This window comes from Lynx canadensis, chromosome A2, assembly GCF_007474595.2.
Source record: "Lynx canadensis isolate LIC74 chromosome A2, mLynCan4.pri.v2, whole genome shotgun sequence".
NCBI lineage: Eukaryota > Metazoa > Chordata > Mammalia > Carnivora > Felidae > Lynx > Lynx canadensis.
Genome location: NC_044304.2, coordinates 108064904 through 108091513, shown reverse-complemented (window position 1 = coordinate 108091513; position 26610 = coordinate 108064904). Strand labels below are relative to the sequence as shown.

The window sequence follows — 26610 nt, the reverse complement described above, 5'->3', positions numbered from 1 at the left end:
TTAAGATACAAAACAGATGAACATAAGGGAAGAGAAGCAAAAATAATATAAAAAACAGGAGAACAAAACATAAGAGACAAAACAAGGAGTTGCTGGAGAGTTGTGAGAAGGGTGGGGGATGAGCTAAATGGGTAAGGGGCATTAAGGAATCTACTCCTGAAATCACTGTTGCACTGTATGCTAACTAACTTGGATGTAAATTTAAAAAAATAATTTTTAAAAAGTTTCTTCTTAGGGAAAAGCAAGCAAACAAACACAAACACTTCTATCTTTGCTTGTCCTTTAGATAACTGCACTTTTTTTTCCTGCCTCATGTACAGATTTTTGAAAAGTAGTGCATCCATTTCCTTCTTTTCTATTGCATTCTGGATCCCCTGCTACTCTAATTAAGCATTCTCTATGCAGTTAACCCTATCTTTCTCCGAGTCTTTTTTTCAAATAGTATCTTGCACAATAACTCTGCTCTACTTGAAACTATTCATCATCCACTTGTAGAATTTTTCTCTCCTCTTGGCTCTCAGGATGATGTGCTTATTTGCCACTTGCTCTCTAATAATTCCTCTGACAAGCCTTCATTATGGTTTTTAATCCTTTTCTAAGTACATGGCTACCACAAGGCTGAGCTATTATTTTTATATTGTTACCTTTTAAACTGTCTTAGCGCATCCATAATCATTGTTTCATTGATCACTTGGCAGCCAAGCATTACTTTTATCCTTACTTCTTTTTTTTTCAATATATGAAATTTATTGTCAAATTGGTTTCCATACAGCACCCATCCCATGAGGAACACCCATGAGGAAGGTGATGAGCACCCTCCTCAATACCCATCACCCATCCTCCCCTCCCTCCCACCCCCCATCAACCCTCAGTTTGTTCTCAGTTTTTAAGAGTTTCTTATGCTTTGGCTCTCTCCCACTCTAACCTCTTTTTTTTTCCTTCCCCTTCCCCATGGGTTTCTGTTAAGTTTCTCAGGATCCACATAAGAGACAGATACCATATGTTTTATCCTTACTTCTGATGCAAGTTCTAATACATCTAATAAAGGAATCTTTTCAGTAATCAGCCATTAGTTCAAGTTCCATGTATTTAATGCAAAACTCCCCACCTTCCTGTTTAGATAAAATCTTTTTTTGATGTTTCTGATTCTGTCAACTGCGATAGTCTCTTGGTCCCCAAAGGATGGACACCATGGCCATCAATAACAACTCCTTTGGTACTAAAATGTAATCAATTGAAAATTCCTGCCTGTCTAACTTGCTGCCCCAAACAATGTACAAACATTCCCTCTAAAGGAAATTCCATACTCCCTTCAAATTTATGCTACTTTATCTTCCTACAAGGAGGTCTTTGCATAATGTAATACATAAAGTCTTGTTTCTTTACATTCATAAATTACACAAGAATATATGTTTTTATCTATCTTCATATTATTAACTAACTGCTTCACATGTATAAATCTTTTCCTATTAAAAATATAACACAATTTCTCAGGACAGAAATCTTTCTATACTTTTTAAATATTACCTTTAGGACTGAGCACTTCTTTGGAGCCATTTGGTATTTTATTATGTCTCACACACTTGAATTTACTGTTAACAATTTTCTGGCAAAGCTAGATAGGTATTTAGTAATTAAAACTGAAATGATTTAGTATAGAATGAACAATTATTTATATATATTTATTTAAAATAGAAGAGTGAATTCCACTGAAAAAAAGGTGAAGCACAGAATATATCTGTAACAATTTTTTTTTTAACCTAACTGGTTGTCATTTATTGCAAACAAGAGTTAATAACCAAATGCTGGCAAATCTAAGAATGTGTGTGTCCTTTAGTGGCTACTGAAGCAAGTATTGAATACTATTTTTAAATGTATAGAAATATATTTTTATTTCAAGATATGTTTATTTTTAAGACAAAGAGACCGTGAGTGGGGGGCGGACAGAAAAAGAGGGGGATAGAGGATTGGAAGTGGGCTTCTCTCTGTCACCAGGGAGCCTCTTGAACCATGAGATCATGACCTGAGCCAAAGTTGGATGCGCAACCGAGTCACCCAGGAGCCCCTTTTTCTTTTCTTTTTTTAAAGTGTTTATTTAAATTCCAGTTAGCTAACATATAATGTAATATTAGTTTCAGGTATACAGTATAGAGATTCAACACTTTGACATTTTTAATCTGTAGGGTTTTTTTTTTTTTACTATAGAAGCAAATTATTATAATTCACTTGATAATTTTCATTTGCACTAAACATAATAATAGAATATATGTGCTTTATATGTACATTATCTCTCAGATGGACCAGTAATACTTGTGCTTATAAATTTAGAAAAATGGTTTTTATTTTAATTTAGTTAACAATTTCAGCTCAATATTGACATTTTGATTAAAAGTATAATTTGCTCTAATGACACATAGTATTATTTTGCAGATTATATAATTTCCAAAATGCTTGATGTTAAGTAAACTACAGTTGTGAACATTTATAATAAACATATGCTCTTAAAAATGCAAGCATCACTTCAGTCTAATCTGAATTTTGTAAATTGTTCATATTTAACATACCTGAAACAGGAAAATTATTCTTAATAAGAAATGCTTTTGAAATATTGTAACAAATGATATGCAAATCTTTTGCATGCTCAATCTCATTTAATGCTAACTACAATTCTTCTATTTATAGAAAAGAAACTGAGGCTCAAAGAAGTTGTTACTTTTCCAAGGTCATTTGATACTAAATAGTGGAGCAGAAATTCAGTCCTTGGTTTATTTTATTCTACAGCCCGTGTAGAGCATGTACTTAAAAGGCACACTTATTCAAGTTTTCCATGAAGACTTCTTATCAACATAGTGTTCATGTTTAAAAATAAATAAATGGTATATATTCATATTCTTGATATCACCTTTAGAAATACTGAACTGATGGCAAATTTTTTCTTGTAAATGTTTCACAGTCACCTTTTGGGCCTAAGCCATTTCTGACCTATTTTAATTTTTTTTAACGTTTATTTATTTTTGAGAGAGAGAGACAGACAGACCATGAGTTGGGGGAGGGGCAGAGAAAGAGGGAGATACAGAATCTGAAGTAGGCTCCAGACTCTGAGCTGTCAGTGCAGAGCCTGAAAGTGTCATGTGATACTCTGAACTTTTTCTTGTCATACCTTAATATGAGAATACCTTCTACTGTTCTGACCCTCACTAAAGATTAAATCTTGCCATTGCCAAAAAGGAAGAAAAAAATTCCCTCACCCAATCTCTGTTTTCACACATGGGAGAAAAATAGGTTTCAAATTTACTATAACTCAAGCCATTAAGGACTTTATTTGTCCAAGACAACACCTTTCACATTTGAAATGGTTCAGAATAGTTGCAAATTGCAGATAGGACAGTATTATAGTTTTAGAGGAACAGGTATTACTTAGAGAAGAACAGTAGTTTCTAAGGCAAAGATATAGCAAAGATAGTCAATCCATTTGACACAAGCTAATCAATAATTATATGATGATTATATCATAATTCATAATGGAATTATTTAACATATATAAAGTTTATTCAAACCACAAAGGCTTTTTCTCCTTTTTAGGATACCTTTTAATTGTATAGAAATAAAAATGTCTTTTTATTGATTATAAAATTGATATTCAGTTTATAAGACAGCCTTAAGACCAGCCAGAGATAACATGAAACAGTTATCATTCTGAATATATTTTTTGATATCAAATATGTACATATCTATAATATACATCATAAATATATAAAACATGCATAACAAAAGATGTATGATGTGTTTGTATTTGGATCATCTTTTACATATATTTGTAACCTGTTTTTTTCTTGGCATTATATCATAACTCATTTTCTATATTGTTATTATTTTAGAACATAATTTTTAATTCTTATGTTGTATTTATCATAATGATTTGTCATAAAGCATTTAATCAATGTTTATTATTTGATATGTATTTTCAGTACAATAAATATTACTTCAGAGACTTCATTATACACAAAGATTTTGATATATCTGGTTATATATATATTAATTTTGAATTAACTTTGAATGTACTAATTCATCTAAAATTGGGGAGTCAACACTTAGCCTTTTATTTATTGCTAGTTTTGTCTTAGTGATCTGTTTTAATTATAGTCTTACCAGTAGTGTATGAGATCTATTATTTTCCTAAATTCTTGTCACTATAACCAATTTGTTTTTTAAACTTTGTCATTTTGGCAGTTGGACAATGCTATCTTCTTTAGCTTGTATTTTCATTACAAATAAACATACAGTATTTTATTTTTCTTGATCATCTCCTCTGGATTTCTTCCTTGATAATTGAGGAATATGTGTCCTTTTTGTCCTTTTCCTATCTGGTAATCTGTTTTTCTAGCACTGAATTCTATAGGGATTAGATCCTTTTTATTTTATTTATTTTTAAAGTTTATTTATTCTTTTGTTTCAAGTTTTTATTTAAGTTATAGTTAATACATAGTGTAATGTTGGTTTCAGGAATAGAATTTAGTGATTCATCACTCACATCTAACACCCAGTGCTCATCACAACAAGATCCTTTTTCAATTCTATTAAATAGCATTATGCCTTTCAGACCTTATGGAGATGTTTCTCGGCTAATTTTTTCTAATTTGGATTCGTGATAAATGCAGGATTATTATATTAAAATATTATCTACTAAAAATATTTCTACACTCATAGTTTTTGGCAATATAACTTTATACATTTTTTTAAAAAATTAAAAAATCTGAAAGAATTGATAGCTAGACACTTGAAGGCCAAAATAAAAGAAAATAATGTGGCTCAAATGTATGCCCCTGAAGTGTGCCTATCAAGTAAATTAATGGGCCAAGAAAACACAGGTTTGGCATTTCAGGGGCCATTTTATTGGACTGATTGTATCTTTTAATGATTAGTGGATTTCAGGCTGTGTCTCTAGAACCACTTGTTTCTTTGTAGGTGCCACACACAAACCTGTGATAGGTGAGGAGAAGAGAGCACACTCAGCAGACGGTGTACCAGGTCCCCTTTACCTGTATTTGTCCTAACTGTGGTACTTCTCACTGTTTGTTTTACATAGTTGCATTTCTGTAATGAATTTCCTTTGTTTGCTTGTTAATTTTTTTAACATTTATTTATTTTTGAGAGACAGAGACAGAGCATGAGCCGGGGAGGGGCAGAGAGAGAGGGAGCCAGAATCTGAAGCAGGCTCCGGGCTCTGAGCTGTCAGCACAGGGCCTGATGTGGGGCTTAAACTCATGAACTGTAAGATCATGACCTGAGCTGAAGTCAGGCACTTAACCGCTTAACCAACTGAGCCACCCAGATGCCCCTCCTTTTTTTTTTTTTTTTTATAGATAATTCATCAGATAATTAAGATTTATTGCTGTAGAAAATTTTCATATTTTTGTGAAATTATCGTGTTATATCAGATTTCACTATAAATCAGCACAAAACCTTTCTGGAACTAGGAAGAGATTCAGTACTAAAATAATACAGATTTTAAGGAGCGTAATAAGAGATAGCATCCATATTTATCTAACATAGCTGTCTCAGATTATTGAGGTATCGATGATATAGCTGTGTCTGGACATTACCTACATAACAATTAGTGTTAAGCATAATTTACATATACCAACTATTTGAATCAAGTATAAATTATGTACATAGATATTAAATGTTAAGTTTTAGGATGTTAATTGTTTCAGGGATATTTTGTTTCATTGCTATTATGTCTTATTGTTTGGAGTTGAGGGAATTACGTATTCTCATCACATATGGACACAAATGTTCTAATTCCAATGAAAATTAAGGATGAATCTATGTTGTAGAGCAAAAATCAAAGCACAAAATACAGAAAACAAAACTGAATCTGGGCTGATCATCTTAAATTTTCTTTGCAGTTATATTGTAGATACACTTTAGTGATAGCTGCTCCGTGGGTACCAAAGCCTAATGATAAAGTGAAACTTGCAGATCCGAGCGCTCTGTTGAATATAATTATTGAGTGTTTACTCTGTGCCTGACGCTTGCTAGAAAACACTCACATAAGATGCCAAGAAGTCTCCAGGAATATATTGCTCAGTGGTGTCAATTAAGTCTATTAGGAGCAAATTTGAAGTTTGCTAAAGCCTGATGTGGCAGAAACATTTACTGCTCACCAAATAGTCATGTGCTTTAGAATATTTTCCAGACCCCTTAGAGGTATATCAGGTTTTATTCTGGCCTGCAAGTTATTGACATGTATCATTTCTGCATCGAAGTATGTAAAACCAGGTATGTAACCCTCCACCTCTGTTTTTCCCTGCTGTGATATTTTGGAGAAACGTTGAGATGACGAATTCATGAGATCAGTTGCTGTGTGGAGAGCCAGCCATCTTGTATCAGAATTTGTAGGAATAAGAACTAAACTTTTGTGAAGGCTTAGGATATAGAGGTCAACCCATTGTGACGGTATTGTCTAGTCCATCATGGATAATACACGACTCTTCTTTCTTTGCAAAGACTGTTGCTAAATGAACTTTTCCAAGTATATCAACAATTAGTTAATAATGATGCTCCTGATGTACAAAGGAGTAACTGAATGTCTTCAAATAGGATGTTTTGCCGCTCCAGGAATTTCCTGTGTTTCCTTGAGATTTTGTGCTGGAGGTTTCCTTGTGTGGTACCACATTGTGAAGCTCCTATTCATGAGGTCAAGAGGATCAACTTACAGAGATATTTAGGGTCCTACATCATTTTGACAGATATATATGTCATTTGGTACCTTTTTGCAAGGTGGTGGGGCATGAGAGGGAGAAAAAGTTAAATGGCATCTTCTATTCTTTTGGATCAGTGCTATCGAAGAGAAATACAATGCAAGCCACGTTTGTGATTTTAAATATTTGCGTAGCTACTTTAAAAAGTAGAAAGGAAGAAAATTAACCTCAACAACATACTTTATTCAGTACAGTGTATCCAACAATTACCATTTTAAATTGCAATCCATATAAAAGCCTATTAATTTCACATGAAGTCTTTGAAATCATGTGAATTTCTCATGAAGTCTTTTAAAGCACATGTTAATTTGGATAAGTTACATTTCAAATGCTCAACAGTCACATGTTGCTGTTTCCAACAGTGCAGCTCTAGATACACCTTAAATTTATTACACATTATGTTCAGCATCTTGTTAGGTTCACTCAAAACCTTGTCATATTTAATTCCTCATAGTATTCTTTTTCATTAGCAAATGAATACACTCAGAATTAGAAAGTGATAGAGTTAAGGGTCAAACCAGTGCTCCCTCTTGGGAATCCTCTGTAATGGAAACAAGAGGGATAAGGGCCCCAATTAAAGTAATGGCGTTGGCGATTAACTAAGGGGCACCTGGGTGGCTCAGTTGGTTAAGCTTCTTCGGACTTCTGGTTTTCACTCAGGTCATGATCTCAAGGTTCATGAGTTTAAGCCTTGTATCAGGCTCTTCACTAGCAATGTGAAGTCTGCTTGGGATCCTCTGTCCCATCTCTCTCTGCCCCTCCCCCACTTGCTTGCTCGTGCTCACTCTATCTCTCTCTCTCAAAAATAAACATTAAAAAAATAAAGTAATGGCATTGGTAATTAACTTATTTTAGTTAATATTAAAGTAGAATTGTTACTATTCTACTTGAGGATAGATTGTATAATTGGGAGGCGTAAGAAGGGAAGGGCTTGTTGTGGGTGGGATCTTACTTCTGATTTGAGCAACTGAGTTTGCAGTGACGCTGTTTACAAAGAGACTGACATGGGCCTTGTTAATCTGAAGTCGGATTTAGTAATTTTTGAACACTGGAATTGCCAGTACATTGCAAGGAATCTTACCCACTTTTTTGTTTTAATCATATCTGTGTTACATTTGGTCACAAATACCAGATGGTAATGGCATCTGCTACTAAAAAAAAAAAAAAATGAGTCTACAGGAAGAAATACACATGGATTGGCAAGTCTTTAATATTATTACAGAAAGAAGAACACCAACAGCTAATTCAGATTTATAGAGTGTAACATTTACTAGCTTCTGTGTGCTTCTTCTTGTCTTTTTTAAAGGTACTTTCAAATTTGTCACCACACATACAAGAGTGGAGATTTTTACAGCATTTTCTAATTATGTGTTTATTTTTGGACCTGAAAAAACAATTCTAAGTGTTGCCACCTGGGCATCTGCCTTGGCAAAGTCTGTCAGATGAGGATATGCCATATACTTTGGAAAATCTGATCTTAAAAATCCAAAGGGCTTCTGATTTTTACCCTGATCAAATCATATTTTTAACTGAACAAAATAGGATATAAGATTTGACTAAGAACAAAACTTGGAATAATCCAGGCATTTCATTAGCTATTGACAGGTAATACTGGTCCACAAATGAGAGCTGTCATGAAACAAAATGTAAGAATTATCCTGGAAAGTCATAATTGTGCCATTTTTATCTCTCTGTATTTAACATATCAGGGAAATATTAAAGTTGTTTGTGGTAAGTAGAGGTTTTATTGTATTTGATTATGGGTGAAATTTATTTAAATTGACTTTGATTATGTCTCCATAGGAACATTAACTTCACTGTCGCCAGCACACATAATCATCCTTAATAAGTTATTTGCAGAAATGCTGTTGCATTTGTGCAACATATCACTACAGTTGCTCTAGATTAGAGGAAGAAACTCTCAGGTTTCCCATTACCATGTAGTCTACTTTCAAGATCAGTAGTAAGTTTTACTGTATTTTATCATAAAGTATTCTAACATTGTTTTGACCATTTTAGTCACATCCCTCTTTCCCTGTTCATTATTTATGCCTCAAGAATTAGTCATTAGAAACATGGAGTTGGAACAAGGTGGTTCCTGCCACTCAAGTCATTAGGCAAGGGTCATGCAAAATGAATAAGCCAAATAGGGGGAAAGACTTTTCTGTGTTATTCTGTGTTGAAGAAGTTTCATCTCATATTTATGTGTTCTCACCTAATGTAGAGAAAACTTCACTTTGATCGCAGGTCTCCGTACTTGGTGGAAATGAGTGTTAGCTGATGGTATGAGTAATTGCCTTATGCTGGGCCCTGGGCTCAGAACTGATACTCCTTCAGGGTTCTGGTTAGTGTTTGATTCTGTTGGAATCCCTTGTACTTTGAAGTGCTCTAAGATGCAGTTGGCCCAGTAGATTTCTTGTTTTTCTTTTTTCTCAGCCACTGAAAGCTTTTGAAAACCAGTTTATTCCCTTCCCATATACTGTTACCCCAACTTAGCAGAAATCATTCTCTAAAAATAAATAAAATTTAGAAAAAACAATTGACTACAATGAGTTTCAGGTTACAGATTTGTAAGTCAAGAAAGCACCAGTTACTCAGAATTTCAGATACTCAGTAGCTTGCACATGTCTGGGCATTGGCCCCCTCTGTACCTAAGTTTTACATTATATGTACCTGATTACTTGAAACTGTTTCTCAGCACAGTATTTTGTTAGTATCTCTTTTATCAAAACTATAAATGCCATGCATATGTTTAAACATAAACCTTTCTGATTACTTTTTTAAAATTCCAATTAAACTAAAACATGCACCTGGGACCTTTTTACCATTATTGTAAATGTATGTGGCTTATGAATTACATATTTGTATTATCAAATATATAATTATTTTTCATATATTTAAGATTATCTTATTTTTCTGTCTTTTCACCTGCTAAACACCTTCTTCTGGTTTTCCCTTGGCCTATTTTGTGCTCCTGTCATCTTTCTAATTCCTTACATCAAGTGAGACAGAAGCAAATAGTTGTCATTTAATCATTTGCATTCTTGTTTTGATCCATTTTCATATGGCTATTACCTTGTGTAAAAATACTCTGTATTCTTAAAATCTTTTACACATCTGAGCTTATCAAGGTACTAATATTAACTCTTCAAAATATTTTATAATACCTCATGTGTTTTGCTTTAACTAAACTATTTTGTATAGTACACAGATACACATTTTTTTATTCCTACACACAAAAGTGTTGATATCAAAGGCAGCTGGTGTTTCTTTGCTGAGTTGGAATCATATAAAACTAGAGTGTGCAATTAAATATTTTGGGAGAGCCATACCAACACAGCTAAAACACAGAGAGTTTTAGTGATTCAAGTTCAAAATGAAAGAACCACTTTAAGAATAAAACATGCTACAAATTGATGAAGCATGAAAAATAAAAACACAGAAGAATAACTTACCATTGTGCCAGAATTACATTAGTCATGTTAAACTCTTCAAGTTGGAAAATTTAAAACAGAAGACTAAGGTTTTACCTATAATTCCCGTGTTTAGTTTCGAATGATTTTTTTCTCCGAGATTTATGAACTTGTTCTAAATTCAGTCCACTTAAAAGTATAATGTTGCTTTTTATGACATGGGAGAAATAAATGGTTTATTTCCCTTAAATTGTGGATAGAAACTTAATGCTTATGAGTTTGATGGTATAGAATATATAATGCAATATATAGCATTTCATTATGGAACTGTCTTGCATTAGTATGCCTATACTTCTTACAGCTAGGTATATAAGGGAGCCAACGTGAGATACATTTATCAACAAAAATAACATACAAGGTGAATGCAAATGAAAATGTAGGAACTGAATGTAATTATTTCCCATGTGCATTATAAGAAAACTGTTGAATAATTCTGGATTTAAAACAGGTGGACAAAAGGAAGTTCATTTAGACGTTTTTGAAATTTGAGAGGTGGTCGGTGTCTCTTCATTTTGACACTCCTTACATACACACCAAAGGATGATTAAAATGTCATAAAATGTATGTGGAAGGGAATTGGAATAATGAAAGATTGCAAATATTTTTAATTTTTAATTAAATCTTATAAATTTAAAATTATCACTCATAATCTGTATTTCATGATAGTGTTCTGAACATTATTTACTAGATGATACTTGAAATGAAGAAAACCACCAATTTATGAAAGAAAGAAAACTAAATGTAGGAAGAAGACAGAAATTAGGAAAACAAAGTATATTGGGTATTATTTCACACTTTTTTGAAATAAGGGTTAAGTATTCATTTAGTAATATAGAAACATAACAAATTTATCGTGAAAGCACCAACCAGTGTTATGTAAAAATAGCAACTTATTTTAAAAATCAGTAAAGGTATATTGAATCACCTAATAATATGCATTAGCCATAGCAAAATTGTTCCTGAAATACTACATTGCATAATTCCTGGAGAAGGGCAGTTCCTTAGTTCTTAAATATGGAGTGCATCATAAATCACATAAATTACCATTGAGTATTTAGCATATTTTAATATATTTAAAAAATTTTTTACTTCAGAAGAATGAACTGAAGGACAGAACTGTTCATTTCTTGGAGAAATATAGTAGAAAAAATATTTTTATGTACAACACAAGTTTCATAGACAAATTCCATTGTGATTTAATTTTCCATACATAAATTCGTATATCATGGCTATATGCTACCGAAGTAAATTTGTCTGGCAGATAAAATGCACGACAAAGTTTATAATATCTTTAGCTAAAGATTATGCTTAATTTTAAATATTTTTCCCATCATACCTCATGACACAAATGTGCAGAAGAATGGCAACTCTTAAAAGAAGCATCATGATTCTTAAAATTTAAACAAACTTTTCAGGTTGCTTAATTTAAGTTCTAGTCTCTTTGAAATAAAATATCTTAATTTAAAAAAATCTGCCTTTACTATTGAATATTGTTTTGTTAAGCAAAAGGAATAATACATGTACATATTTGTCAAATTTAAAGAGCCTAGCACATGCTTAAATAGTTTTGATTACTTTTTCTGGAAAAGACTAGCAGCTTACATTATTCATATATTCAAGCTCTTGTTATAATGCACTGCTTGATATTAAAACTTTGCATGAAATACTGGTATTAATAGAATATTTTTCAGGAAAATTCAAATATATTATAAATACAGGATAAACACCAGACTATTTATAGTTTAAAATGAAAGCTACAAAAATTCTATAATACATTTTGTAATTTGTACCATTCTTCATAATATAATTAGCCATTAAATGTAAAAAGTCATCTTTCAGTATTGGGATATAGATGTGGACACTGAAGTAGTTGTTATAGGGAATGTTAGGAATCTTTCCTGTTGTTAGGACATTTAAATTTTTTTTCTGTGGCTTAGAAAATAAAAATCAATATTTTTTCTTATTCCAAATGTTCTAGGAAGTGAAAATTTTGAAAAAAAAAACACTTTATGGAATAATTAATATATATTTGGAAATTCCGAGAAAATAAAAAATGTAATATTTAATACTGGACTGCATCAAGACCTTCTTTCTTTCTTCTTTGAACCACACTTTTTCAAGTAACATGTTTCTTATATTATGTTTTCTGTTAGAAATCTAGACTTCATCATTTTTACTGATACTGTGTTTTGGGTCTCCAATTAAAAAGACCTTTCCTGCTAGCTTTGTTTTAATTGTGTGCTTTTCAAAGAGACTCCTTTTTCTAATCTTTTCTAACTTTTCTTTCCCAGTCTTCTAGCCCCATAGTTCCAGAGGCTGACTGACTGAGGCAGGTTGTAGAGAAATTTCTGGACATGTTGTTAACATCTGACACAGTAAGTGAGAAAAAACCAGCACAATCACTGGACAGGTTCAAGGAGAATTGGCAGCTCCTGGACATGAAAAGTTTGTGTTTGCTACTTACTAGTTACCTGAAGCACACTGGTTAAATTCAAACCCATTCATTTCTCAATTGCTTTGCTCCCTCTAAACCACTGTAATGGAAACCAAAAGGGGACCTTTATGGATGTTTTTTTGTTGATCTGTGTAGATCCAGTGTATCTTTATTTAGTCCGCCTTGTCTGACATTTTCCATAATGCTTTTAGTAGACACCATTATATTACGTAAATATTTCTGGTTACTGTTTATGGAGATGGTTGCCTAAATTTCTCCTTGGATAAAGCCTTTAATGCATTCACCCATAATCCCTATAGAGGAGCTACTCAAGTTTGGGAACTTTAGTGTTGCTCTTTGTACTTCAACTTTTAATATCAGAGCACATATTGAAACCATAAACACAATGAAAATTCAAAAAATATTCAGACCATATTAGAAGAATATACCCCCTCCTTTTTTTTATCCTTAAAGAGCCAAGGGCGTGGGGAGTGGCAGGAAGAAACATTCTTAAGATCTAAGCCCTGGACGCCATCCTGGGAGTGCTTAAACCCCTTAGAAACGTGCAACCTGAAGAACACCCCCTTTCGAAGTCTAAAACAATATTAGATTCCCAAAATGTATCGGCAAAGAAAGTCTTACCGTCAAACGCTTGCAGCAGGTTCCAGCTCAAACCCAGACTGAAAAGCTGAGCAGCTGGTGAACAAAAGTTTTAGCTTTTTTTTTTTTTTAACGAAGTCTGCAAAACTAATTTCCCTCAAAATAGGGCTCAATTTCCGTTAAAGAAAGCAGCGCTTACAAATCTCAGAATTCCTGATCACCCCCACCACATCCCACCTCTAAGCAATGGAAAACAATTCGAACTTTCACACGGATGTAAAGGTTTATTGAGAGGCCACTATTCTGCAGTAGGGCTTAAAAGACAAGAGACGTAGGCTGAAACCTGAGGGACCGGTGGAGGGAAAGGTTCTGCCTTGGGGACACTTCTCAAAGATTCATCAATACTTTTTCCTAATCCAAACCAGATGGCTGGCTTGGTTTGCTGTCCTCATTAATCCCATTAACAACTTCAAAGACCTAGTAGCCATCCTCAGGACACCTGAGACAAGGAAAATAACGGGGTTACACTGCTGGTGGCATCTTGAGGGTCCTGGGCAGTATAGGTGCGCGCGGATCTTCTGATGCCACACGTCCCAGGCAGGACTTGACTGTTCCTGTAGCTCGTTAAGTGCGGCTTGCTTGCTTGCTTTGTGTAAACGACTCTGCCCCCAGCAGACAGTGTCACCCCTCAAGCAAGTGGCAGTATTAAAGACCAGCCGTCGCTCATACTAATTAACTGGCGACAAGTTTTCTAACTCATTTTGTATGATGCAAGATTCTAACCTGGGAGACCTGAAGCAGCACCCAGGTTTAGTGAGTTTTGGTGGATATCAAAGCATAAAATTTCCCAGTAAGTGGAACCATGGCGGTTTGCGGGGGTAGAAGCTGTACCATTAGCTGATTTAGTTTTGAGCGGAAGAGGGTGAATTTCTGGAGGGAGGTGAGGAGACCTGGGCTGGCTCCTGAGGGGAAAGACTGAAAATGTGCGTGCCCTATACACATCACATGTTACCAGGACGGTATCACTTCGGATTTTCCTGGCTGAAGTTTTGGGTGGACAAATGGCTAGGAGATTGACTCGGACCAGGAAAGCAGGGCGAAGGACATTGTGCAAAGCAAGGAGGACATATTCGGAAAGCCCAGGAAGAAAGACCCCACCTGGCACCGCAGGTGAGGATGCCCGCGTCTCTAGATAACTGCAACTCCCGCCGCTCCTTGGTTTTCACCTACCCCACCAGGTTTCTCTCTTTTCGCGCTGTGAATAGCGCTTTTCTGCCGAGAAGAATTTCCCAGAAACCTCGGGCGCCAGATACGAGCCCATTAACAACCCACCCAGGGACGACAGCTGCGAAAAACTAGGCGCGCCGCTGCGCCCAGGGCACGCGTTGATGTAGAGTTTGAGACACTTCTGAGCGCGCGCCAGGCTAGCTCTGATCTTTTTCCTTAACCCTACTTCCCCTTTCGCGCTCCTCAAGAGCTAGCCGTACCCCTAGCAATCCTGCAGGTGCCAGTGCCCAAGTGGCACTGACAAGACATCTTTCTCAAGAGAAGGGAGAGGGCCGGACACTGAGTGCAGAGTTGGGGTGACGTGCGCCGCGGAGCACCTTGGCCGCCGGGCCCGGGAGGGGAGAACCGCTGTACGCCCGGGCTCGGGTTTAGGCGCCAGGCGCGCCGCTTGCAGCCTTGGCGGCTGGCAAGGGCGGGCGGGCGTGGACGCACTGTGTGCGTCCAGCGGGAGATAGGAAGTGGAACAGGGAGCGCGTGGCGCAGACTGAGCGGGAGTTTTGGAGGGAGTTTGCATGTGGTCAGCGCCGGGCTCCTAAGCCAGCCCCCAGCTCACATTACACTCTATTTATAACCTCTCAGAGCCGTTTCCCCCTGAAAGCAGTTCTCTGGGACCACCTTCTTTTGGCTTCAACCTCTCCTACTCTTGACATCTGAGTAGCTCGAAGGAAGCTTCTCCAGGTCCGAGTGTTTATATGTAAAGGAGTCTGGCCGCTAGGGCTCAGGACCGGGATTATCCGAGCTCGGCAGAAACGGCTATTTATTTGGGAGGGGGAAAACACGATTTCTAGTGAAAAGTGACAGGGTGGTAGCGTTTGGAACCATCGTGAAGTCTTCTGCCTGGAACCTGAGACTTGCATGCTATGGAACACCCGCTCTTTGGCTGCCTGCGCAGCCCTCACGCCACGGCGCAAGGCTTGCACCCGTTTTCCCAGTCCTCTCTCGCCCTCCATGGAAGATCTGACCATATGTCCTACCCCGAGCTCTCCACTTCTTCCTCGTCTTGCATAATCGCGGGATACCCCAACGAGGAGGGCATGTTTGCCAGCCAGCATCACAGGGGGCACCACCATCACCACCATCATCACCACCACCACCACCAGCAGCAGCAGCACCAAGCTCTGCAAACCAACTGGCACCTCCCGCAGATGTCCTCCCCCCCGAGTGCGGCTCGTCACAGCCTCTGCCTCCAGCCGGATTCGGGAGGGCCCCCGGAGCTGGGGAGCAGCCCGCCGGTCCTGTGTTCCAATTCTTCCAGCTTGGGTTCCAGCACCCCGACCGGGGCTGCGTGCGCGCCAGGGGACTACGGCCGCCAGGCGCTGTCACCCGCGGAGGCGGAGAAGAGAAGTGGCGGCAAAAGGAAAAGCGATAGTTCAGGTAAGGGCGCGCCGGGCACTGTCGGCGAAAGGGGGCGGGGAGATGACTGGGAAGATTCTCACACTACTGTGAGGAAGCAGGGAATATGGTATACGTCTTGCCCTCTCTGGCTCCCCGCCGCCAAATTCGGTGGGGCTGCTTTCGTCCTGTTACTTGGGGGCACGTGTTTCTCCAAGCGCAACCCTGCAGCCAACGGCGTTAAGCTCTCCAAGGTTCCAACTAGTTTACCAGAGGGTTAAGAAAAAAAGGACAAGTGACAGTATGTGAAATCGATTGCGAAGCGTGACCTTCCATCTGAGAGGTGGGGAGGGGAGTGCACCCTGGGATGCCGCGTCCGCTGGGCGTGCGTGCGGCTGCCGCTCCTTGACTTTTCCCTTGCAAGTTCCCGACTCCGAGTGGCTCGATTTTTCCCATCGTTAACTGGATTTCCAAATTATTGCACAATATTTGGAACTTGCAGTGGAACTTGGCAGCACGTATGAGAAAAAAAGTTTTAGTTTTTTTTTATTATTCTGATTTCAGAGTTCTTTAAATAGCACCCTATTCCAAATGGTAAAAAATTCCCTTTCTTGGGGAAGAAGACAATCTAGGAATTCAGATGATTTTAAGGAATGTGTCAGAGATTGGTAAATAAATACATGATCAAACTCTTGAGGAAAAAAACGATTTTTTAATCGTAGTTGTGTTCGTGTGGTGCTAATCTAAATAGAATCTCTGAGTTGCCAATGTGGAAAGTAAGCTCTCCTCCAGCTGAGTATTAGGGGAGGCAAGTGTTTGGAAACACACAGCAACCGGGGTAATGTTGGTTCTCTACGTGCTTGAGGCTGGTGTGCGAGGGTGCGCGCCTGAGGCGCTGATCTACGTGGGCATAACTTGAGTAGCCACGCAAAAGGGAACTTTACTAAACGCAGATGCTTGAAAGCATAGACTGCCAAGTAAATTGTAGCAGTCCCGACGAACTGAACTTTTTCGGGCAACTCTTTAAGGCCCTTAACAATCTGTACGTTGTGAAATTGTTAAAAGATACTTTACAATTAAGGGAGTTGTGAATTTTCTTCTGTAGCTATCGCAACCTGCGTTCCAGCTTTCTGGAAAGTGTCATTGGGTCAGTATAATATTTACGTAGTGTTCTTCCTTTGCGGGATTGGTTTAACAAGTCCTAGAAGGTAACTGCAGATATTAATGTGAAGGATTGGAACGTGTTTGGTTTTTGTTTTTGTTTTTGTTTTTTATAACGCTTTAGGTAAGATCCCACGTAAATGGCATTTTGAGGCGCATACTTCATGTGCCTTTGCAGCTGAGCTCTCACTGGTTCTTCAGCGTTAGCCTGAGATACATTCTTCTATCACAAACTTAAAATCCAGCTTCTACTTTTCAAGGTCAGGGGTGAACTTTTAATGCTCCATCACAAATTAGTTTGTATGTTAGAAACTTACCAGCAGTATCATTCATTTCTAATGGTTTTTACTAACTGTAAGTGAAACTCTCTTAAGACAGAGTTGAGAGGTTAACCATGAAGGTTTCCATCTTCATTTTTTTTTAAGTCAGTTTTAAAATAGTGTTCATGTCTTACGCTCAGCATTTGATATCAATGTAACTTTTTTGGAAGCAGATCCCAGTTCAGGTTAGTCAGTCCATTTTTGCAATTCACAGAATCTCTTACTGTTCATTTAACTTCATGCAGTGAAAAACCTATGATGGGCTGTTCCTTATGTTTCCTGAACTGAATCAATGCACCTACGCTTCTTCGGGTAAACCGAATTTTCATATAGGCACATATTATTTTGGTCAGAGGGAAATAGAGAAAGTGGGATTCAAGAACAGGTTCCCTTGAATTATTGTGATAAGTTTCTTAAGAAAACTAATAGTGCTATCCTCTTTTGGTGGGAAATAACCATATAACAAACTAAGTTTATATTTATATGTTGAAACTAATTAGCGTGCTGGAAAAACAAGCACAAAAATCTGCATCAGCTACGTAAAGTATTAATAGATGAGATCTTGAGTGGGAAATACAGTTAGTCATCACCCAGGGTAGAATCACTGGGGAGTTAGGATGAGCGTTTTCCATTCATGCTGGGACATTTTGAAAGAACTTTTTGACTAACTAAAAGGAAAGATGGTGATGGTTTTCAGTTAAATATATGCACACTCATTAAAAATAAAATTTGATTTGGCAGTTTCATTATTTGTGTTAATGTTTGTTAGATCTTTAGATAGATTTAGATTCAAGATATCTTTCTCCTGTGATATTTCAGTTGGTCTTCCATATTAATGTTTACAGTTACTTCATATCATAGTATTATAAGGGCATCCTGATCCAGTGGAAACTAAAGCAATGCAGAAAAACACTATAATTTTGACATGTTATTAACATGTATATCTCATATTGCTTGTAGCACAGTTTTAATATTTCAATATTTTTGAAAATTAGATTAATTTCTGAACTCTTGAAATTTTAAAATTGTATCATGAATAGTAGAGACCACTTATATTTTGTTAGAAAGTTTATAATTACTCTATGTTTATAATTGAAAGTAAATGTAGTACACAAATCCAAGGCAAAGTCAGAACCAAAATTCTGTGTCCTTACTTGTAATATCCAGATTGTATGTGTATGTATATGTGTGCATGACCCTGTGAAATTCGAATAGAATTTTAAGCAGCATAAAATATTGAAAAATGACCTAAATTTTTATTCATGGTAACAATGCAAAAACTATAATATGTAACATTTTCCAGTGTGCATTTACTTGCATCCCCCCCTCCCAAACACACACATATGCAAACTCAAGAAGCTTAAGTGTCTAGAAACAACTATTTATGGACTTTGGGCTTTCATTATAGTTTATTGACAATTGAAAATAGCCAAGTTTAATGGAGAAGCACATTGTTATTTTTTATATGTGTTAAACATTTTTGCAACTTTGAACCTCCTATGCTTTCCAGCATTATTAGCAAAGCCAACATCTGTGATGTCTTCAAAAGAACTCTTAAAAATCAAAACTTTACAACTGCACTTAAAACAATCTATACAAAGCAGGTGATTCTGAAAAAATGTCTATAAATAGTGTGAATTACTTGGCTTCAATTACATTTGATTGTTCTCCAAGCAATGTAGTAATAGGTATAAACTGTCCACTTTTAGTTAAAATAATGAAAACAGGTTAGTCAATTTAACTTTACTTTTTATGCAGGCAATATACAGTGTAAATATGTAAATATTTCTTATTCAAATTAGTTGAATAACTACATATTTTATTAAAAAATCAAAATTATATTTAAAAAGAAGGGAGGTTTGGGGATGTGGATTTTATAAGGTTTGGAATAATATTAGATTCTTGTAAAATTAGAAATATTTATAGTTACAATAATCATAAAATATTTGTTATCAAATTATATCTGCCTATATGCTTGGCTATGCAGAATGACAAGCAAGTATTACTTTAATAAGCTGGAACTTAAATACAGAGCAATGTCTTACCCACTCTAACTCTGGTACCGTATTGTGATTTTTTTCCAGATAATTCAATCATGTTTTATGGAAGGAAGAATAATTACTTTAATATTATTATCTCTATGTTACTGGACTATGGCTTTTCAGCATTTGTTTTAGAATTAAAAAAAAAGTTTATTGGATCTTGATAATTATAGAAGAATATTGAACAAATTAAGTGTCTCAAATCTATGGAATAAAAAAAATGTCATTTAAGTCTTTTTCTTAGAGTGGTAGATTAATTTTAGGTGTGAACATTTTAAAATGGTGACCTGACATAAAAAATTCTAAGTACCATTGACCTCCATGAGTGTCTCAAATGATTACACTCAAAAGTCAAGACCAGCATTCCCTTTAGAATTAAGGTGCCTTATTGTTGAAAGTTAGCAATGAGTGGAAGGAATAATGCAAATAAAAATGGAAATGGTTTTGAAATCTTTGTAACTATCTTTATTTATAGTTCATTTGAAAAAGAAAAACATTAAATACTTGCCATGGTACTGCTAAAACTTTCATTTGGGTTAAAAACCCAGTGCTGAATATTTAAAATTTTAATATTTACTTATAGTAAATTTCAATGGAAACCATTAAGTTGGCACCCTGTAAGGTGATCTCTACTAATAAACTGAAAAAAGAAAAAAAAAACGTTTTAAGTATATTACCCTGTTTTCCCTCTGTGTGATTTGGAAACATGGACCCTTCATCAAAGCATTGGCATTTATGATAACATAATGTTTACTATAGGTTCTAAATGCTCTAAGAAAGTAATTTTATACAAAAAGTGAAATCGCGAAAGCAGATAAAGTTTTCCCCTTAGATCCAGGGAAATTTGAGAGACTAATTCCATATTTAATATAAACATTAACTTTTTTTTTTAATTTGAGAAATAACTTGTATATGAATTAATAGCTGAATAATGTAAAAAGTCCCACATATAAATCTATTACATGTACCTGGCCTGGTAATGGTGCCATTTTTATTCATTTACTATATTAAGACATATATATGCTGTGCAATTTTATTAACTGTATTAAAAATGGCAGCCAGAAACAAAGATGTGAGGACTTTTTAGGTTTTCATTTCAAATGAGAACTTAAATATAGTAGAATAATGTATTTTAGTTTTTACACTGTGTTCACTTAGGTAGTTATTTCTAAAATTTCAGAGTGTGTCTCTCTTCTAAGCATTGCTATAATGATTATAAACATCTATGAAAGATGCATGCTAAGAATGGGAAAATATTAGAGAATAAAATACATTTAGGAATTCTTAATATTTGTTGAGTTAATAGTTGTGGATGATTTATCTCTCTCAAATTTTCTATATTTTTACCATAATGTTTTTTTATAATAGTAAAATATTTTCTGGGAAAATATATTAGCACATGAAGTGAGCCTATCAAGAGTAGCATTTTCCCCCCTTGATTGAAATCATAAAATAAGAAGGATTAATTCTTGAGTGGCCAGTTAAATTATATTTCCTGCATTATGGTACTTGTGACTGATTCTAGTGGTTAAAATAAAAATAAAATTAAATTAAATATTAAAAAAAAGGTGAAATACTAACCAAGACCAAAGTCCGCAAATTAGAAATTGAGGTAGATATGATGTATTTCCTACTTAATGTATTTAACCAATAAAACACATTTTATTGTCACAACTTATTTCTCCATATTCTGTGCTTTAGTCATTAGTATGGCTTAGTTATCAATAATAAGCTTTCTGTAAAGGTTGTAAAGAAAAGGAAGCACTAACAATTTTCCTGTTTTTGTTATGATGCTCTTATGACTATCTGGAATAGTTATATTAAACTAAAACCCGCACGCAGGGATGGAGGAACACCGTAAAGAAAAGTTAGTGGCAACATTCCGCGCTACTCCTAAATCTTAGTCATCGGTGAGGTTCAAAATCCAACTGGAGAAAACCTTGCAGAATATTTTATTGCTCTCATGGAGCAAAACTTACAATGGTAAAGGTCATTTAGGTCTCAGCCTTCAATTTGCATTACCTATGTGGAAGCAGAATTAATTTAAATCTAATGCCCCTTTTTCTAATGGTTTCCACTTATGTTATAAAAGTGTGGGGAATTTATTTTCCCTTTCGGTAAGTTGTATAGTATTTTAAGATACAAAATAACCAAAAATATGTCTATTGATCCATCTGTATAAATTTGAGACATAGCTTTTAAATTTAGAGTTAAGTATTTCTATTTGAAACCTTTTGATATATTTGTTACTAAATTAACAGAAAGTTACTTGGTAAGAGTATGCATTCATATGTGGTCGAATGGGTCAATTATTAATTTCTCTGTTTAGAATTTTAAATATGTAAAAAAAGTTTCTGATTATTCACAAAACTTTCATTTATCATGTTACATTTTCCACAGCAATATAATATTTCTAAATTTACTCTGTAAATTTGGTATCGTGTATTAGAATACTGGTTTTCATAGGGTTTGAAAATAATTTATGATACACTTTTTTTTATTTCTTACGTGTGCATATGAACGAGAATCATCAAGTAAAATCTGTATTATATGAATACATTCTTGGGAAGACTTTGTATGAAAGAGAGGAAAAATACTTTCAGAAATAATCAGCTCTCTTAGGTCTAAAAATTAATAAATCTGATCTTAACCTACATGATATTATTGCTGTGCTTCTTTAAAAAGTTAGCATTTCCTAAAAGTTTAATCATTCTAAGCTATTTGTGTATTTTGGTGACTTAATTCTTATATTCTTAGAATTTTACTTTTACTGTAAAAGTTTACAAGGGAATAAGTGATAGTGGTAAAACCGTTAGGGTTTTGATTACAGATTTAAATTAAAAAATCATTGCTCTTCAAAATTTCATAGAATCAACTCAATTTGAATGTTTCAAATGTATTTAAATGTCCTCTTTGTTTTCATAAGCTTTCTAATATGTTTTATGTATGTTTCTTGAAGCTTGGGTGAATTAGATTGGCTGGAATTATGAATATAAGGAGTTATTTTTTCATAGTTATTAGTTTCTACTGTGTTTTAGTAGAAAGGTTAGTGGTGAAGAGAAAACAGGGAGGGTGCTAAATTAACTAGGACATGGCAGCTATTCTTCAAGCACGCTTTTAAAAAATCTGTTTATGTGAAGATATATATGTATAAACACACAATAATAAATTGGTAGAATTCCAAACTTAATTTCTTGATAAGAGATCATCTGAAGTGGAGCATCCACATCAGAGACCTCAACATGATGTTAAATGTTCCAGTTGGAAAGTAAAATATTAGGTTTGAAACGTATACAGCTGTGTGGAGAGTCCAACGGGCCGAAGCTGGTAATCAATGATAGTCATTAAAGTCAAATCTGCCAACTCCCCTGCAGTTTTTGTTTTCTTTTGTTTTTCTCTTCCTCTAGCTCATTATTCTCCACACACTTCAAGAGATCCCATAATGCTCTAAGAAAAGAAAACCCCTCAGTTATCTTACATGACTGTGGGCAAGAAAATGATTAAGATGAAGTCATCTCTCTCTCAGGCTCTGCGGAAACGTAGAGGAGGGTCCAGCTTAGGCGGGTGGATGCCAGTAGAATTTTAAAGACCTGGAATTTTGCTCTTTGAAAATGTAGCCTTAAAGCTTTGCCAGAAACGACACCCAAATAAAAACTTAGTTTTTTGCAAAGTGATAGCTATTTGCAAACGTAGTGGTGAAGTGTAGTCAAATGTCTATAGAGGCGGCTTCTTCTATTGTCTGGACTGTTCAGTAAACTTTTAGATTATCATTCTTAGCCTCCTGAAAAACTATCAAATTAAACTGATGTATATTCTTATTAGTTAAAAGAAAAAGTACAATGGGTAGTGACTCTTACCAAATGAACAGTGAATACCAAGTAAATTTCAGAAATGACTGATTTTATTTTGATAGCTAAAATGTGAAGTTTAGGAAAATAGAATTGTGTGATCAGAAACTTAGTCGGAACTAAGTAGATAAAATGTAGCCTTGATTTTTTAGGACACCGATAATTTAGCAAATGGCTTCCACATTTTAAGAACCATGTAAAGAGAGCTTTACTAGTAACTGGATAGATTAAAATTAAGTGATGTCTCTCTTTATTTAATATTTTTCAAAAGTAAAATGAGTTCTCAGTATGTTTACTGTCTTCAGCAATTAATCTCTCTCCAACTACAGGGTATGTTTACTTTGGGAATTTTTTAATATGAAATACAAATGGGTCTGGATGCATTAAACTAGACAGCATCTAGATGTAAGTCGTTGCGATAGATTGAAATGACAGGAAAGCCAGAGGTTAGGCATCCAAATGTGGGGTCCTGCTGCTGTGCACATTTCCAGGATTATCACCTTTTGGACGTCCGCTTTCAAAATTCAGGGAATTACAGATATCTTTTCTTTTAAACTATTCTTTGTTCTTGGAAGATGACCGTTACCAAACTTATTCTTGCATTCTCAGATGTTTGGGAGAATAAAAAGTAGCAGAGACATTGTGTGTGTGTGTGTGTGTGTGTGTGTGTGTGTGTGTGTGTGTGATTGTTTTTGCTTAATTAGCCAATAGTTGATAAATCTTGAAGGATTTATCTTATTTCTTAGTTATCCTGTCAGACAAGAAAATAGATGGTACACTCAAAGGGATAACTGAAGATGAAGAGAGTTTGATGATGACTCTTTGATGGTGAGCAGTATGTTGGAAAGCAACAGGAAATGGTCAATCATCCAGGGTCTGACCACATTTGGAAACCATTAGCTTCTCTAAACCTGAGGTGGCAAATAGAGGAGCTATTGAAAGAATCCAGAATCTGGGGAGAGCAGCAGGACAGAAGGCTTCTGGCAAAGTGGGGACCTCAGGTGGAAGATTGCAGCCAGTATCAAATATCATCCAGTAAACGATCTTTATGCCTTCCAATCTCCTTTTGTTGTCTTCCATTGGCCAAATATAATCAGAAGACAATGAAGCAGACCACACTAGTCTTGGTAATGAAATCCATAGGAGTAATAGAGGAATGCAGGCTGCCGAGGAGAAAGGTCAGTGTAAATCTGGGAGAACCCCAATGTCTTGCTAATTCTCTTGTTAGCTGTGATTTAACTTCTCTGTTCTGTAGTTTCCTAAAAATTAAAGTGAGTTAATCAATATAAAGCACTTAGAACAAGGTCTGGGTCAGTAAGTGTTGTTATTTTTATATCAGGGTAGATGCAGTTATGTCATGGGTGTGCCCCACCTGAAAACAAGCTCTATCTTATGTTGCCTGTTTATTTGTATTTTACTACTACTATTGCTATAGGGAATGTTGCTTGCCTAAAAGATAGCTACAGATTTAAAATAATCTGCCACTGTCTCTAGAACTGTAAGTCCCATGCCATTTTCCGGAAATGGAGAGTAAGTTGTAGACCAAGTTGTGTAAGAGATGCAACCTTCCTTCACTTAATCACCCTTAAGATTCCCATTCCACAGCCTTTTTTGCTTGGGCATCGCCTAACCTTCTTTCTCCGGTGTCTCCTGCCACTTTTCCATCAAACACTTGTTTTCAAGAGGAACATTACAGAGGGATATTTATTTAGTCAAAAGGGAGCAGAACTTAAATCAAAGGGATTTGAATATGACAATGAAATTTCAGGTCTCTGTTTTCAGTAACTAGGAGGATAGGCATGACATTCTTTCTGCCATATTATAAAGTTTCCTGCAGAGATAATTTACATATTGTAGTTCCTTTTAATTTTGGTGGTCTCATTTGGAGACCCTCATGAAAGGTAAATATGCAGATAGCACGACAAGCTAAAAATATATCCCTCATAAAATGAATAGAAGCAGTTTTATTTGATAATTTTGTTTTTCTTGGAAAAAAAGCAACAATATTTTACTCATTTGTGTGTTTACTTATATTTAATAAATTTTTGAGATTTTGTTTATATTACTCACCTGAGTTGCAAGTCCTAGGTGATTGGCTGATTTCACTCTGGTAAGCTTAGTCACCTCTCCTACACCCACAGTTCAATGTGAGGAATTCAGAAAAGTACTTTAGGGAAATTTTATTATATCTGATGGTCTGAGGCAGTTGCTTTCAAATAAGTAAAAATCAAATACTGTACTAAAATTCTGAATGCCAGAGTTAACACTTCAAAGTTTCTGGATTCATAGCAATATAATCGTTAAAGTTAGAGAATTCAAATGACTAGTGATTGCTTCTCTGTTGGATAATGGAGGGGCTGAGAGGATGTAGGGAGAGGGGTCCAGGAAGACAAACAGAACATTAAATGTTCCATAATACACAGCAGTGATAAGAAAGGGCCGATGACATTATCTAGTTCATTATTCTTAGATTTCAAGGTAGGCTTGGTTGGTCCGTTCTCTTAATGAGTTGCAATCTTTAATGTTTAAATAGGTTATTAAAATCTGAATTATCAAGATACCAGAAGACTCCCAAGGCATCACCCACTTCAATGAATGTATTTCCTAGATGAGAGAATGTGCCCAGAGAAATTAAGTAATGTCTGTCCACTCAGCCAAGTAGTGGAAGCTGAACTTCCATATCCTGACTTCAGCCTAGTTCCCTTAAAAGGAAAATCTCATAAAATATTGTGAAACCTGAAGTTTTTAGTCTTCCCAATAAAAATAAATTTCAGCATCATTTAAAATGTTGGCTACTGCTTTTGAGTGAATAAAATGGAATTTGACAAAGTGCTTTACTTGGGTGTAAACTACCTCTCTCTAAATCTGATTTTATGGTTACCTCAGTCAGTTTTCATTCTGTTTTTATGAATATAAACACTGTTATACTTTCTGAGCTTCAGTTTTGTAATGACATACTTCTTGTTATCAATTACCAATTAGCCTGTATATTAAAAAATTTTTTTTTTTTTACTTTTATTTATTTTTTGAGAGACATAGAGAGACAGAGCACAAGTTGGGGAGGGGCAGAGAGAGAAGGAGACACAGAATCCAAAGCAGGCTCCAGGCTCTGAACTGTCAGCACAAGCCTGACGTGGGGCTCGAACTCACAAACCGTGACATTATGACCTGAGCCAAAGTCGGACGCTTAACCGACTGAGCCACCCAGGCGCCCCGACCTGTATATTTTTAACACCTCATACAATAAATCATAGCATTTTTAAAGTTGAATATCTGGTAATGTGCAGCTGGACTTTGTTGTATTATATCTATAATAGATATTTATGTAAACAGAATAGTATTTTGGGTA

The 26610-nt window shown here is 35.5% G+C and overlaps 1 protein-coding gene across 1 annotated transcript in view; it reads left to right on the top strand.

Annotated features, from left to right (window-relative positions):
* The first annotated feature begins 15028 nt into the window (after window positions 1-15028).
* MEOX2 (mesenchyme homeobox 2) overlaps window positions 15029-26610 on the top strand; it is a 66578-nt gene continuing 54996 nt past the window's right edge. Inside the window, exon 1 of the mRNA XM_030308045.1 lies at window positions 15029-15932. Within this exon, the coding sequence (XP_030163905.1) occupies window positions 15419-15932 (514 nt within the window). The 5' untranslated portion in view covers window positions 15029-15418. The remainder of the gene's footprint in view (window positions 15933-26610) is intronic.